This window comes from Parambassis ranga, chromosome 2 (assembly GCF_900634625.1).
Source record: "Parambassis ranga chromosome 2, fParRan2.1, whole genome shotgun sequence".
Lineage (NCBI taxonomy): Eukaryota > Metazoa > Chordata > Actinopteri > Ambassidae > Parambassis > Parambassis ranga.
This window is the reverse complement of record NC_041023.1, coordinates 40,962,093-40,977,327: the sequence shown is the minus strand read 5'-3', so window position 1 is coordinate 40,977,327 and position 15,235 is coordinate 40,962,093. Positions and strand designations below refer to the sequence as shown.

Here is a 15,235-nt window from a genome sequence, read left to right as displayed (position 1 = left end):
CTATGTGGAATATTTACATGAACACCTGTTGGTATTCAATTCCACTTGCTGTTGCCACAGTAACCACTGTTTAAAACTCTTCTTATCACTTATTAGCTTATTGTGTTGTTAAATTTGTGAGTATCAGCTGCACTCGATCACCAAAAGATGCACAAAAGAGCATTGTTGCTTTCTTCCTTCGGCAGTTGCTGGGAGTCCTGGGGTCCAGTCCTCTACTTTATGGCCTGGCGGTGATATAAAAGAGGCTCTAAACTCTCCTGAGTTAGCATTACCATAAGTAAACCCCGCAAAGCACGTCATCACTGTGGGCAAATATCAGGGTGGCACAGGTTCTCCTCTCTTTCTGGAGCAGAGCACAAAACTCATTTGCTCATAGAAATCAAGGGATGGACTGACACTCCAGGGACCATCTTTTCACTCCTCGCCATCCTACCGCGCTTTTCTATCCCAACATAAAATGGGTTTATGAGAGTGTGGCATCACTGTGCCACTTGGTCAGATTAGTTGCTAGCACTTTAGCGAAGCCACTAAAACATTCTAATTTTACTGTATTCTCTGCATTTCTTCTTCTGCTCTCCCAGGGTGGAATGTGGCTGTGAGGGCCAGTGTCAACTGTGGTCTATCTGTTGTCGTAGCCAGCAGCCCAAAGGCTCAGAGTCAACAGGGCTGGAACGCTGGCTGCAGCTGCCCGCCGCTGCACTAAGTGAATAATTGCACTGTAAGACGACCGCTCCTTCGCAGCTACACCACCGCACACACCACTCACACTTTACACACCCACACAAAACTGCACACATATACACACCTGACAAAAAACACACACAAAAAACAGCTGGTTTTACTCTGTGAACCTTTCTGAAGATTGAGCAGTGAAGCCTGAAGATTGTAGGCTACAAGAAAAACTTGTTTTTCCAGTGCCACATTCTGCTACAGGTTTTTTTTAAATTTAAAAGAAAACTGTTTCTGGGTTCTAGTGCATATGGTGCTCCATACTATACTAAAAGTGTAAGCACACCACTTGTATTTATCAGTACATAAAACCTGTACAATAGATTTCTAATACTAGCTATATAAGTAACACAGGAGAGGTCCAGTGGGTTACTAAGTGTGTATTTTCTTGACATCAAAGGAAATATTGCAGCAGTGAATTATTTGATCAGAGAGCCCTGAGGAACCCCAAAGGTAACTGACTTACTGCAGTCAGACCTGTTTAGTTTTAATGTGTCATTATGAGACTGCACTGTACTGTAAGCATGTGTGTGAAGACATACATACCTGTCTTTCGCAGTGGGAAGTCGTCCCGTGGGTTGTAGACGCCCAGCACCGGGTGGTTGTAGGTAGACACACCTGTCTGTGGTGGTGAGCTCTGGTCCAGAGAGCTGTGCTGGGTTTTGCTGCAGAACAAAAACAGTGTTAAACAGGCCAAACAGGGAAACTGTAATTCATACAAAATAACTAACTTCATTGCTGTCACAGATCTGTATGATTACAGCATCATACAAATCCCCTGGCAGGGTGCAGACATGCACTGCCATCTGTTCCCTGCCTACAGAATAAGGTGGTGTTTGCAGGCAAAGTTAAGCTGAGTTGGCTTTTGCCCAGATGCATGTTCCTGACAAGCGGATGTACACACATCCAAAACTGAGCAGGACAACCAGTCCAATGAAATGTATTTAGCGAGAGAGGCGTAGGAACGCAGAGAAGGAGGCAGATATAGAAAGGCACAGTTTGTATTACTTTGTGCTGCTGAAAGTCAACACTTGTGGGTGTTTTACTGGGTCACACATCCAGATTATATAACATTTATTTTATTTGCATTTGATGGCTTTTTATTGTGCCAGAATAAAACAGAATCATGAAGAACCTACACTGATATTATACACATATTTTTTCCAATGTACTGTCAAACCTATTTCCCTGCAGGGTTTTAAAATTTGTGGTTACTGAACTGACTAATTAATTCAAGGAACGTACATCTTTCATTCAAAACCACAGGACCCAATATTAAACACTAGGAGAGTCTGACAGCTGATTACCATATTAAATTCTTTAGCTGACTCACCGACAATGAGAATGAGAGTAACGGGCGAACAAAAAGGCAACATGAAGCGTACACACCTGCAAAAAGGTCCAGAAATACTACACAAACATTCAAGTCGTCAGCGTAAGAGCCCCCTATCATCGCGTTCCAATATCCGGCTCTCATGTGTATGTGTGTGCAGCCATCTTTTTTTATAACCCTGCTCCATCCATCTCTCAGTCAAGCTCACACAGTGCAGCAGTGAGGAGGAGAGGAAGCTCGCTGACAGATTAAGACACAATCCAATGTATAATTCATCTGCTGTCAGAGAGAGAATTGCCATCCAAACGTATTATGATCAGCAGAGGCCACAGCACTGTGTTCTGCTGCTGTTTTCCAGTTTGTTGATTTACCCACACCACTGGCTTTCCCTGTCACCTAAATGTATTTATTCTTCTTTTCTGAGTCTGTTCCTCACCGGTACCAGTAGGGAGCATCGTTGGGGAGGCCGCCCTGGTTGAGGCTTCGCTGGGCCAGAGCTTTCTTCTTATTTAAGACAAACTCCTGGAGACGCATCTTCACCTCAGTGCTGGCCACAGCGCCTGATGCATTGAAGAAAAAGTTGTGAACAGTGTTAATTATTATGATGCAAAATGCTAAAGAGAGACCACAAACTACAGGCAGGAGTAAACCCTCCTACACACACACACACACAAACACATGGATGCAGCCTCGATCAGTAACCATTTTCCATACAGTGTGTAAACTGCTCTCAAGGACTCCTGTCCACTAACCTTCAATGAACTGTTGAGAGACATCCAGCAGGCAGCGGTAATACCTCGGCCTGGCTCTTGCCAAGGCCACCGGGCTAATACAGTTTGTTTACCACAGTAAATACACACCTTCTCCAAGTAAAATGGAAATACACACTCAAACACACATGCATTGGATCACACACACAAACACAACGGCTCATTCAATTTGGAATGCTACCAAAGATTGTGCATTTGTGTAAACCACTGCATAAGGCCTGAGCCTTTTCTCTTCATATCCGGTGCTCCTCTCTATATGAATTCACTATTAAGTTTGCCTAGCAGTGCTTTCTGCTACCACTTACTCTCTTGCCCTCTCTCCTTGTTTTTCAGCTGCTGCAGTTTCTGCTCCCGCTGCTGTTTTTCAAGCTCCTGCTCCAAACGGTGGTTCTCCATCTTCCTCTGGTGTTCCAGCAGCTCCTGCTGGTGCTTTAAAGCCAGGAGCTCTTGCTGCTGCTACAAGAAAAAACACAAAAATCATGTCAGCGGAGTTATTTAAACCAGGTGGTGTCATTACAAAAAACTGCCCCTTTAAGCTCCTAACTGCCTGACATGACGAAGTAAAAACATCCAACCTTTGTTCAAAGCAATTACATAAAATCTTTGCATTCTTATAAAAACCTCAAGCTGTTCCCTTCCTCATTACACCAGCAAGATAAGAGAAGAGCATCTGTCCTTCTCAGCTTTATAGCAAAGACCCACCCGTGCCCTAACAGCTTGTCCTGAAACTTAAAGGTCAAAAATAAAACACATCTTCAACCCACCGAAGTGTCTCTGAATCAGACTGTTAGTCACTGCAAATAAGAGCATCTGAAACCTATTAACAACCTAAGGCATTAATTTAAAGGTCCTAATGGCTTTTAATGTCTCTAGAATATAAAGTAAATAGGCAAGCTGTCTGTTCATGCACTGAGCAACGCTCCTTATCATCCTAATGGCAATATTTGATCAGTTTACTGTAACAGCGTGTAATAGTCCTGAGGGATACTCAGCACCCAGGACCAGAACTTGTGTTTACTGTGAGAGCAAATGTTTGAGGCAAGTCTGTGAATAAATTAAGCAGCTGAAGGTGAGGGGAAGGTGAGGCAGGGCGCGTGAGAAAAGCTCACCCGCTCTTTGGCTTGAGTCCAGCTCCAATGCCTCAAACCTTTCAATCAAGGTATGGGACAGGGGATTGAGTGGGTGGGAAAGCTCAAAGTAACCTCCCCACCCACATACACACAGGCTCACACACATCCAAAACCCCTGTGGCTCAGCAGACCAGAGATGTTCACACAGAACTTCCTTTTTTCTCCACTTTTGACAAATACTGTGAAGAGCTTTAGGGAAGCTCTCAGTGCAATCTAACTGCAGACATATGAATGACTTTATGCCAGTGTGTGTTCCCAAATACGGAAGCCAACAGGGCTGTGTGTTTGCTGGCCTTTAAGAGGATGTGTATGTTTTAATGGCAGTATGATTTTGTGTGTGTGTGTGTGTACACAGGGGCTGTGAATGGGGCTGATTGAAGCTGCTTAGGCTGTGCGTCACTGGCTTCTCGCTGAGTGGTCCTGCAGCCCCACCACAGGCCATACGGCCATTGAGAAACTCATCCCCGGACATCACAATACAGAAAAAACCCCACTGTCCCACAAGAGGGAGCACACAGGGGAACATTGATGCAAAAAGATGCAAATTATTTGAGTCTGGTCTTTAAAAATCCACCTGTTACAACTTTCCAGTGCATGCTGATGATGGTAAAAGTATACTTCAACATCTATACATACTGCATCATAACGATCGACACAAGAAACAAAGACACTTTCAGAGTGAAGGGAAAGGAATATAAGAAGACAGAAATATGGAAAGTAATATAAAGATGGATAGAAAAGACAGACTTCCAGCATGAATCAACTTGCACATGAGAAAAAATATTACAGTCAAACTAATGTTATCCTGCACATTTGCAATCTAATCTCCTGCCCCCACAATCCATTTTTAGATATTTTTATTCCGACTCCTGAAAAAAACAAGTAGTTCAGCTTAATGTGCGTGTGTTACAATTCATATTACAGCTGTAATACTTTAAATCAGAACAAACACTGGAATATTTTACGTGACATTTCAGCCCCGCAGGAGTGCTCCCCTGATGTATTAAAGCTTCAGAGTGTGGGCGTGCTGATCTAAATTTACTTAGTATTTTCAGGTCACTATGACACAGGCGTGAGATACCGATTTTGCATTAGCTCTCAGCATACAGTAAGTGTTATTGGATGCTGATAATAAAAGTAAGGGCTTGTGCATAAGGGTTGGGTTATGTAACACACTACCAATACAATATCAGTCCATCTTTTGCATATTTTTCTGAGTCCAAACACACCCTTATTTTGCTCCTATCCATCCCTGAAGTGAAAGTAAATGAAGTCAGAGAGCCTTCTTGTTCTCTGTACCCTCTTTACTCAGAGCAAAGTGATTTAAAGCTGACGGTGCTGCTCTCTGCTGCTGAGTTTGGTCTGTTAATAAAGAATCCTCTGGCAGACTAAATTAAGAGCCGTCTTTGCTTTGTTTAGTGAAGTTTTAAATAGGCTTCAAGGTTTGCAGTTTGGACTGTTGCCTCTTACAGACTTAAGGAAGGAAACTTTAACATTTTTTTGTGGAAATAATTCCACAATACAAAATGATTACCTTGACGTGCTCCTGGAGCTGCACCTCATGCTGCCGGGACAGTTGCTCGTGTTGCCGCTGAAACTCGGCGATGAGGAGCTGCCGCTGGATCTGCTGCTTCTGCTTCAGGGTCAGGAGCTCCTGCTGCAGCTGCTGTTCACGCATCGAAGCCGCCACCACACCCCCACCGGACTGGCCTGTTCCTCCATGGGAGCCAGGTGACTGCTGGGCCGGCGGGGAGAGCGAGGACACCTGCTGCTGCTGTTGTTGCTGGTGGTGGTCCACACGCAGGTCCATGGGGATGGCGGCCGGAGGGAGACGCAGGGGCAGCGCCGAGTTGATGTCCACTGCAGTGATTAGGAGAAGAAGAAAGAAGACTCCAGTATTTTATGACATGTAATACAGCTGCTCAAAAGTTAGGTCTTGACAGGGAGCACCAAAATAAAAGGTGAGAACATCCTGAGTAGGGATGCCCTCCAGTCCGAGTCCAAATTATTTGATTTTGAGTATCTGCCGATAACGAGTCCCGATCCGATACTTTTAGGGTTCTCTACAAAGGCAAATAGCAAGTCACTCATTGCAGTCATTTATGCAATCCTGCACCTTTGCGCCATATAAATGATACTGCAATGACTTGTGCATGAATGAATGAATGAAATGAATTGCCTGTTATTGTGTGTGTGTGTGTCCAGAGCGTTTCGCGCTGACTGTTCATCGCTGTCGCATCCACTGTGGATTTCCACATGTGCGCTGCTTTGCCAAACTGCCCACAACGCACTGCCGCCAACTTTAAATGCTTCAGCCTTCGCAAGCTAGGACATTTCACACACACAGCAGCTCATCGAGGTCTCGAACCCAGGACCTCTCACACCAAACTGTCATACACCTACACTACAAGACACAGAGCCACCCTGCACAGAAGGCGTTAACTTTGACAGCCCTAATAAATATATATCCGAGTCCCGATCACATGATATTCAAGGATACTACTAAGCATCCTCTTCAGATTCTCAACAAGTATCAGCCTCTGTATTTTTAGCAACATCAAAACTATAGAACTAAAACAATGGCTTTGCTATCCAGTAAACATGTTCTGATGTGGCAAACAAAGAAAAATGCGAGAAGATACAGTAGAGTCAAAAGACAGTGTAAGATATCACTGCATCACATTGATCCCACTCAGCACTGTGTTTGCATAAGTACAACTGCAGGGTTGTGCAGATGAATAGGATTAAATCAAAGCTCTTCCAAATATGTCTACCTGCTCAGAAAAAAATGTGCCCAAAAGTAATACAAAGCTTTGTGATTTTAATTAACAAGGTCTCTCGTTTTTACCAGCGGCTGTGAGATAATAAGAAGGAAACACATCACCCTAAGACGTGCACGACTCAGTGACACAACAGATGTCTGAAGTATTGACTATATTATGGCCAATTGACTAATTATTTGGTGTTTCTGAATCACTGTAAACCTCATGTCGGTAATGCCAGAATCTTTTTATGGGGATCAGTAAATAATCTTTTCTCTATATGCAAAAACAGTCTTGCTTTGCTACACTCACACAACCTGTGACCGACCCTGCTGTTACCGCGAAGACCGGCGACATTTGACAAAGATTGCATTGACCCGGTGAGGTGCAGAGCGAGCGCCGGGCCCAGCCACCCACAAATCACTGCACAGGAAGCTCTCCAATCAAACAGCTTCCTCCCTATTAAATCTGAATAAATAAGGAGTCGATTGGCTGATTATTTACCTACATGTTTACAGAGAGCACAGTGAGAGCCAGAGATACTTGCCTGGAACTTTGTGTTAATAAAGAGGCAAACACAGCAGCGGTGGCAGACGTACTGCAATGCAAGCATATGTCGGGAAAATGACCAAAAATCAAATGATAATAAAAATAAATGTGTTCTTTAAAATACTCCACTTCCTCCAGTGTGCTTTGATTCAGCAGGTGAAACACACAACACACATCCATGACATAGAAGAACAGAAGAACAAGTGACAACAGGGTCCTTAAGGACCGGCTTTGTGTGGGTGATGCCAACAACAACACGAGTCAGTCCTCAGCACAGTCTTGTAATTTGCTTATAAATGAAAAACAGCCAATTTGTTTCAACCTGCAGCATGCAAGATTTGACCCAGCCAAACAAAACCTTTGCTCCTCTGTCTCCTTTCTCCATCCTACGCTATGATTTTTTTCAATTGGCTGCAATTTAAAAGTGGGAAAGCCACATACAAATATCATTCTGCTGTGAAAGTTTTCATTAGCATCAGAACTTCATCCTTCTGCTTTACCTGCAAGCTTGACCTCACAAATAAAAAACACTTGTGACCAGTGACATCCTGGTGGCTTTATATTCATTTAATGTCTTTTAATCTAATAACAATTTTAACCAGCAGAACAAATCATTTAGCATATTTAAATGATGGGACAGCAGAGTTGTGATCTGGACAGAAAACTGCACTTTACAACATTACGGCTCTAGTCTTGATGCAAATCCATAACTCATACACTCTCCGTACAAAATGTTCCTATACAGATATTTAGTCCCTGACATAAACAGCCTTGCACACTCATTGATGGTGACGCACACTGATGCACACCTCGTATGGCATCTCTGACACATAGACAGCGCTAATTGTTCAGCACACAAAAGAGGGAGATATAAAAGGAAGGGAGAATCAATGCTGCCGTTAAACATACCCATCAGTCCTCTCTTCGTCCTCTCCTCCTTATCAATGCACCTCCTCCTCTCCTTCCGTCAGGCTATCGCAGGCTGACAGCACGCTCTGTTCCTGCTCCTATGACTTCTTTTCTTGCTCTTAACCTCGTCACTTTTGTCTCAGCATTCATCCCTCCTTGTTTTAACCTGCTGGGCGTCTCTCTCTCTCTCTCTCTCTCTCTCTCTGTCTCTCTCCCTCTCCTTTTTTTCTCCTCCCCTCGTCCCTCGTTTGCCCAGTGGTGACATCACAGGGCAGTCTCAGGCATGCAGCCTGTTTATTCTGCAGCCCTCTGCTTTTCCAGGAACCAACGTCACACACACACTCACACACACACACACTTACACTCTCTCTCTCTCTCCTTACCCTCTTTGCACTGTTCCCCGCTCGACCTGCTTTCCTTGCTTCTATAGCCAAGGAAAACCCTCCATGCTGGTTTGTATTGCATCGAATATCTCTGCCTTCTTCTCCCACTCACTTGCAGGCATCCCATTTGGCTGCATGTCTCCTCTGCCCCCCTCCTTTTCCTCTACTTATAATAACCATCTCTCTCCCTCTCTCTCTCTCCCCTCTGTTGTGTGGTTTAATACTGTGTGCTCAAATTCCTAGCCTGGAATTTGCTTGCATTTCCCAAACAAATAAAACCACAAAATGGTTTCAGGTGACGCAGAGTAAGGACTTTCCCCACAGGGAGGCTTCCCATATGTTTAAATAGTGGAGGATTAAAATAAAAATAAGGAATAAGTATTAGATCATTACCTTCTGATTCATTTTTTAATCCCAATGTAGTAGTTTGCAGCCTTGCACATGCACCCCCATTTTGATTTAAGGATTATCATAAATCTGCTTTTAGAAGAGTCAAAACATAAACCATGGATGGTTAAGTATTTAAAAAAAACATTATGTGACCAGTGAGAAGCCTGCAAGAGCAACCAGGCTGCCACTTGAAAAAGATAAACTTTGATATCAGCACATCTATGTGTACAAGCGCTGACGTCAAATGTGCGTACCTCGGTTTACTGATGTGTGCCAGATAGAAGATAATATGGAGGCACTAGCACAGAACCAAAACAAAGACAAACGTGCTGTCTCAGGGGAGACCGCAGGAGCTTCCAGGATTATTACGCAACTGACAACTTTACCTGGATCAACAACACGATTTTGACAAGAGCAGGGCCTCCTGTTCAATTCAAATTTCCTCTTGGATCTGAAGTCTGACTTCATAGAGAGGATGCCTCCTCTCTCTCTGCTTTTGAGGACGGAATCTCTTTGACAATTCTTAATTTAAGCAACTGTGTGTATTTATATGGCATTACTTCAGGTCAGTACTTCATCTTTTTCACCACCTTTCCCTCCATCCTCTTCTCCCCTCCATCTCCGCACACAAATCACAATCTGTTTACAACCCCTCAGGCACACTCTACAACTCTTCTGGCTCCAATTGTGGATCTATTTATACCAGACAATGCAGAGGACTGGCATCTCTGATTTGAGACTCGCTTCATTGAGTGTATATCCCACAGTCTGACTGCCTGAGCTCCTCACTGGTTAGACCTAACAGATATCATACTGAGTTGAGCTGAGCAGAGCTGTTTAGAGCAGTGTTGGTAAAAGATATTCTGTTGAAGCTGCGCAGAAGAGTGAAAATAAAGGGAGAGGGAACGTTCGCAGTGAATCTGGCAGCAGGGTGAGCAGAGAGGCAACAAGTAGTGCATGTGTTGAAGAAAAACAGCAGAGGTCAGCTTACTGATTGGTCTGAGGCTTGGGTGAACATCACTGCACTGAAACACAAGTTTTACCTCCGTGCAAGCGAGAAATCTTCGGGAAGATGATAGTCATGTCTGATTGTGATCTTACCCTGCAACCTCTTATATAAATGAAAAAAACCGCCAGGGAATGGAAAGCTAGAGGGAGGGCGTGACAGAGGCAACATGTCGAGCTACAATACGTTTGCCAAAAGCAAGCCCTGACTTGTCACTGTCTCAGTGACATCCCACAATAGTCTGCACCAGCAAAAGAGGATGGAGACATAACACATGAGACCAAGAGGAGTCGGTAAGTCAAAGATGAGGTGTACGTGAGGTGCACTGCATCCAGAGCCAGTCTTAGGATCAGAAGGCACGTCAGAGGTTCCCGACCAAACAGCATTGATTATTGTAAAATTTAGCATAAAAACAAAACAGCAACTGCGATTAAATCAAACTCTTGAGATTATGGAAGATTAAAAATTCCAAGTTCAAAAAAAGCTTTTAAATCAACCAGTGCTACTTTGTGTGTAACCAAACTCAGGTGTGCACTTTATGTAGCACCATGCAGGTGCAGAATCGTCAGGTTTTGCATGTGAAAAGAAAGCACTGCCTGTTGTATGCTTTAAATGCCTCCATTGGGCATCTGATTACATAAAAGTTTTAGTAACAAACCAGCCACACTTTAACACAATGCAACAGTTGCATTTCTGTATAAAGGACATGGCTGAGGAGAAGATCCAAAATGTAGCTGCTCTGTATCCAAGACAACAGATTTCAAGAATATCTTATGAAGTGGCGCCAGTGGATTTCAATATTTTATCAGCATAGCTACAGGCATGAAGATAACCCCAACAACATGAGAGAAACATGTGAAGCCGGTAAAGGTCCAACCCTGAGGGTAAAAGATGAAACTTACTGTTTAACTACTACATCCTCTTTCCTGCTGTATTAAGTTATACAAAGATGCAGAGCAGCACTGGGAGAAAATTATGAATCACATTTTTTGTTGTAACTCACACACTGCTCTGTGGTGAAAAATGAAACACACAGAACAGTTTAAGCTATTAGATAATGCATTATGCATATATTACCTCAGACTCATTTCTCCTTCAGATTACCTCATCTCCATTTGTGCACTCTTTCATTTCTCTACACTGCTTCCTCTTCCTCGCTCCCAAAAGTGAGTAAAGGGAAGCAATATAAACACAGACTTGATGTAACTGTGTCCAAGGTGTTTCGGGATTCAGAGGCAGCTTCAAAACCCTTGCTCCGATTTGTTTTGGGACTAATAAACAGTTTTGGGAACTTGCATGATGCACAACAGCTTGCCTTGCCATATATTTTTGGCAGCTGTTCCTCTAGAGACATCAGATGAGCATCACAGAAATCATACTGCTGGATTTTCATTCACCAAAATGGCACTGTGAGTTAACTGCATAAATAAGACATCCAAACAAGAACCGACTGAAACAATAATGACAGCACCTATCTATGCAAAGTCATGCAGGCTGTGGTTGACAATGAAAGAGGTGTGTGCCTCATACGAGCACACACTTTATTTTATCATGCACACAGACGCAGACAAACAAACACACAGTGACCAACCTGTTGGGATGTGGTTGAGCACCGACGTCTTCAGAACCTCGAGCGGCTGCTCTTTTCCCAGGATTCCCTCTGTGGGAGAGAGAGAGCATTCTGCTTCAAATATGGTCCGCAACATTGAGACAAGCTTCCAGCAACGACCCTGCTAATCGGGCAGTTATGAACCACACAGTCCAAGTGAGTAGGCTTCAGGTCAACTGCACAGCAATGAGCACATGTCGCGGTGATGCCGCCACCACCAGCACCTGAGCCTGATCCATGAGCGGTGATAGGGCGGGCTGTGGTTTTGCAGAGGTGCGCGGCTGCAGAGGTGCTGTTAAATAAGCTTGAAATCAGAGGGATGCTGAGGGAGCTGCGTTCATCGGTTCGTGTGAGAGGAAGGATGCTGGGGCTCGACTGATATTGCCTGTGCTCGGCATAGCAAATGTGGCTGGCAGCAGCGGCAGAGAGGGATGAGGGGTGGGGGGCGGGATAGAGGAGAGGAGAGGGAAGGGAGAGAGGTAAAAATAGCTCACCCTTTTTTGTATAGCAGCACATGCAGAGCACGCACATGCACACACACACAATGCACACACATGCAGACACAAAGACACAGTACGCTTCTATCCTGAACGCATGTGTGTGTGTGTGTGTATGCATGTGCGTGCATGCAAGTGTGTAGGCTGTAATTATAGTGGCAACATGAAAAGGCTTTTGTAGCTGCTGAGCCCTGGGAAGGCATGGCTATAAAAAGCAGAGCGACAGAGAAGTGAAGAAGGAGAAGGAGGAGGAGGAGGAGGAGGAGGAGGAGGAAGAGGATGCAATAGGGGGATAGGGGGAAGAAAGAGGTAAGGGGGGCTGAGGCTGAGGCATTGGAAAGGTGGAGGAAAAACAATAAAACGGCGAGAAAAAAAATGTGACTACACAAATCTGCTATTACAGTTTGTATGTATTTTTAACTATATATGTATATATATATATATATATATATATATATATATATATATATTCTGCTCCACCTAATACATATGATATATACACTCAACAAAAATATAAACGCAACACTTTTGTTTTTGCTCCCATGTTTCATGAGATGGACATGAAGATCTAAACTTCATTCCAGATACACAATATTACCATTCCTCTCAAACATTGTTCACAAATCTGTCTAAATGTGTGATAGTGAGCACTTCTGCTTTGCTGAGATAATCCATCCCACCTCACAGGTGTGCCACATCAAGATGCTGATCTGACATCATGATTAGTGCACAGGTGTACCTCAAACTGCCCACAATAAAAGGCCACCCTGAAATGTGCATTTTGTTTCTGCTTTATTGGCGGTCTGGGGACTCAGAACCAGTCAGTATCTGGTGTGACCACCATTTGCCTCATGCAGTGCAACACATCTTCTTCGCATAGAGTTTATCAGATTGTCTATTGTGGCCTGTGGAATGTTGGTCCACTCCTCTTCAATGGCTGTGCGAAGTTGCTGGATATTAGTGGGAACTGGTGCACGCTGTCGTATACGCCGGTCAAGCACATCCCAAACATCTTCAATGGGTGACATGTCCGGTGAGTATGCTGCATGCAAGAACTGGGACATTTTCAGCTTCCAAGAATTGTGTACAGATCCTTGCAACATGGGGCCGTGCATTATCTTGCTGAAACATGAGGTGATGTTCATGGATGTATGGCACAACAATGGGCCTCAGGATCTCATCACGGTATCTCTGTGCATTCAAAATGCCATCAATAAAATGCACCTGTGTTCTTCGTCCATAACAGATGCCTGCCCATACCATGACCCCACCACCACCATGGGCCACTCGATCCACAACATTGACATCAGCAAAGCGCTCACCCACACGACGCCACACACGCTGTCTGCCATCTGCCCTGAACAATGTAAACCGAGATTCATCCGTGAAGAGAACACCTCTCCAATGTGCTAGACGCCATCGAATGTGAGCATTTGCCCACTCAAGTCTGTTACGGTGACGATCTGGAGTCAGGTTAAGACCCCGATGAGGATGACGAGCATGCAGTTGAGCTTCCCTGAGACGGTTTCTGACAGTTTGTGCAGAAATTGTTTGGTTATGCAAACCAATTGTTTCAGCAGCTGTCTGAGTGGCTGGTCTCAGACGATCTCGGAGGTGAACCTGCTGGATGTGGAGGTCCTGGGCTGGTGTGGTTACTCGTGGTCTGCGGTTGTGAGGCCGGTTGGATGTACTGCCATATTCTCTGAAACGCCTTTGGAGACGGCTTATGGTGGAGAAATGAACATTCAATGCACGAGCAACAGATCTGGTTGACATTCCTGCTGTCAGCATGCCAATTGCACGCTCCCTCAATGCTTGTGGCATCTGTGGCATTTTGCTGTGAGACAAAACTGCACATTTCAGGGTGGCCTTTTATTGTGGGCAGTTTGAGGTACACCTGTGCACTAATCATGATGTCAGATCAGCATCTTGATGTGGCACACCTGTGAGGTGGGATGGATTATCTCAGCAAAGCAGAAGTGCTCACTATCACACATTTAGACAGATTTGTGAACAATGTTTGAGAGGAATGGTAATATTGTGTATCTGGAATGAAGTTTAGATCTTCAAGTCCATCTCATTAAACATGGGAGCAAAAACAAAAGTGTTGCGTTTATATTTTTGTTGAGTGTATATATATATATATATATATATATATATGTATTAGGTGTAGCAGAAGGCTTAAAGGCACGAGAGGTGCACAAACATGTAATTATTCCTTTGGATGTGAGATGAAAACCCATGTAAAATCCCTTTGGAGGAATAAAAGGGAGAAAAACAGGCAAACGTCTCACTGTGCATGATCTATTTCTAGAATTCTCTCTGGACCAGACTGCCACATACACACATACTTAATTAGCCATGAAGCTGGAGGATGCACTGATTATGTATGTGTGTTCGTCTAGCACCACCTTGCATGAATGGCTGCACCCGTGATGCACCAAAACCCTGCAAGGACATGGGTGTGGATGGGTCCTGTTGAAATGACTCTTTACACATACGCAGGTTTATTTAGCTAAATCCTTTCTGCTGCTTCAAAACAGGTGCCATTCAAATTTCTGCAAGACGCAGGTTGCTTCTGTGGTTTCGTGTGCACGCACAGCATCTGGCTTTATGCAAAAAGTGAGGACAAACTGCAAGAACAGACAGGTGGTCACACCTTTCTAAAACAAACCGATCCACTTCAATGATAGTTGATACCTCTTGACGAGCCTATTCAAATCACACACACATGCTGTGCTGTATTTTGCAATGGAAATGAGGTGCATCTGTGTGTGATGACACCTGTGGCTTGGAGTAATTCTACGCTGCTTTTTTGGACAAATTGCTGGTTACAGCTTTACATTTCCGAGTTAAGTACGGGGGAATTAGGTGGATGGATGTCTTTGTCTGTGGTTAGTTAGACAAAGCATATAAGCTTTCAGTCAAAACTGCGCAGTTGATACCTTACACGCATGTGAAGGTGTGTACAGACACACATCTGAGCAGGAGACTAGGACAGTAATGAAGCAACAAGCCACACACACTTGAAGAGGAGATGTGCCCTATACCTTGGCAACAGGGTCCATCAATCTTAAATGTAGCCTAGTTACCCGGCAGCCCCCTCCTCCCTCCAGCTCCCTCTTTCCTTCTCTCTCTCTCTCTCTCTGCATCCTTCTATCTTCTCGG

The 15,235-nt window shown here is 44.1% G+C and overlaps 1 protein-coding gene across 6 annotated transcripts in view; it reads right to left on the bottom strand.

Moving 5' to 3' along the window:
- Positions 1–15,235, bottom strand: part of LOC114432321 (histone deacetylase 4-like) — a 44,733-nt gene that overhangs the window by 12,214 nt on the left and 17,284 nt on the right. For 4 of the 6 annotated variants that reach the window (XM_028400253.1, XM_028400254.1, XM_028400251.1 and 1 more), the window contains exons 3-7: positions 11,553–11,621; positions 5,497–5,822; positions 3,138–3,288; positions 2,499–2,622; positions 1,276–1,394 (exon numbers count right to left, since the gene is read on the bottom strand). In XM_028400253.1, the coding sequence (XP_028256054.1) occupies positions 1,276–1,394; positions 2,499–2,622; positions 3,138–3,288; positions 5,497–5,822; positions 11,553–11,621 (789 nt within the window). Of the gene's footprint in view, positions 1–1,275; positions 1,395–2,498; positions 2,623–3,137; positions 3,289–5,496; positions 5,823–8,182; positions 8,523–11,552; positions 11,668–15,235 lie in introns of those variants that run through there. The other 2 variants (XM_028400250.1, XM_028400256.1) reach the window with 2 other exon arrangements.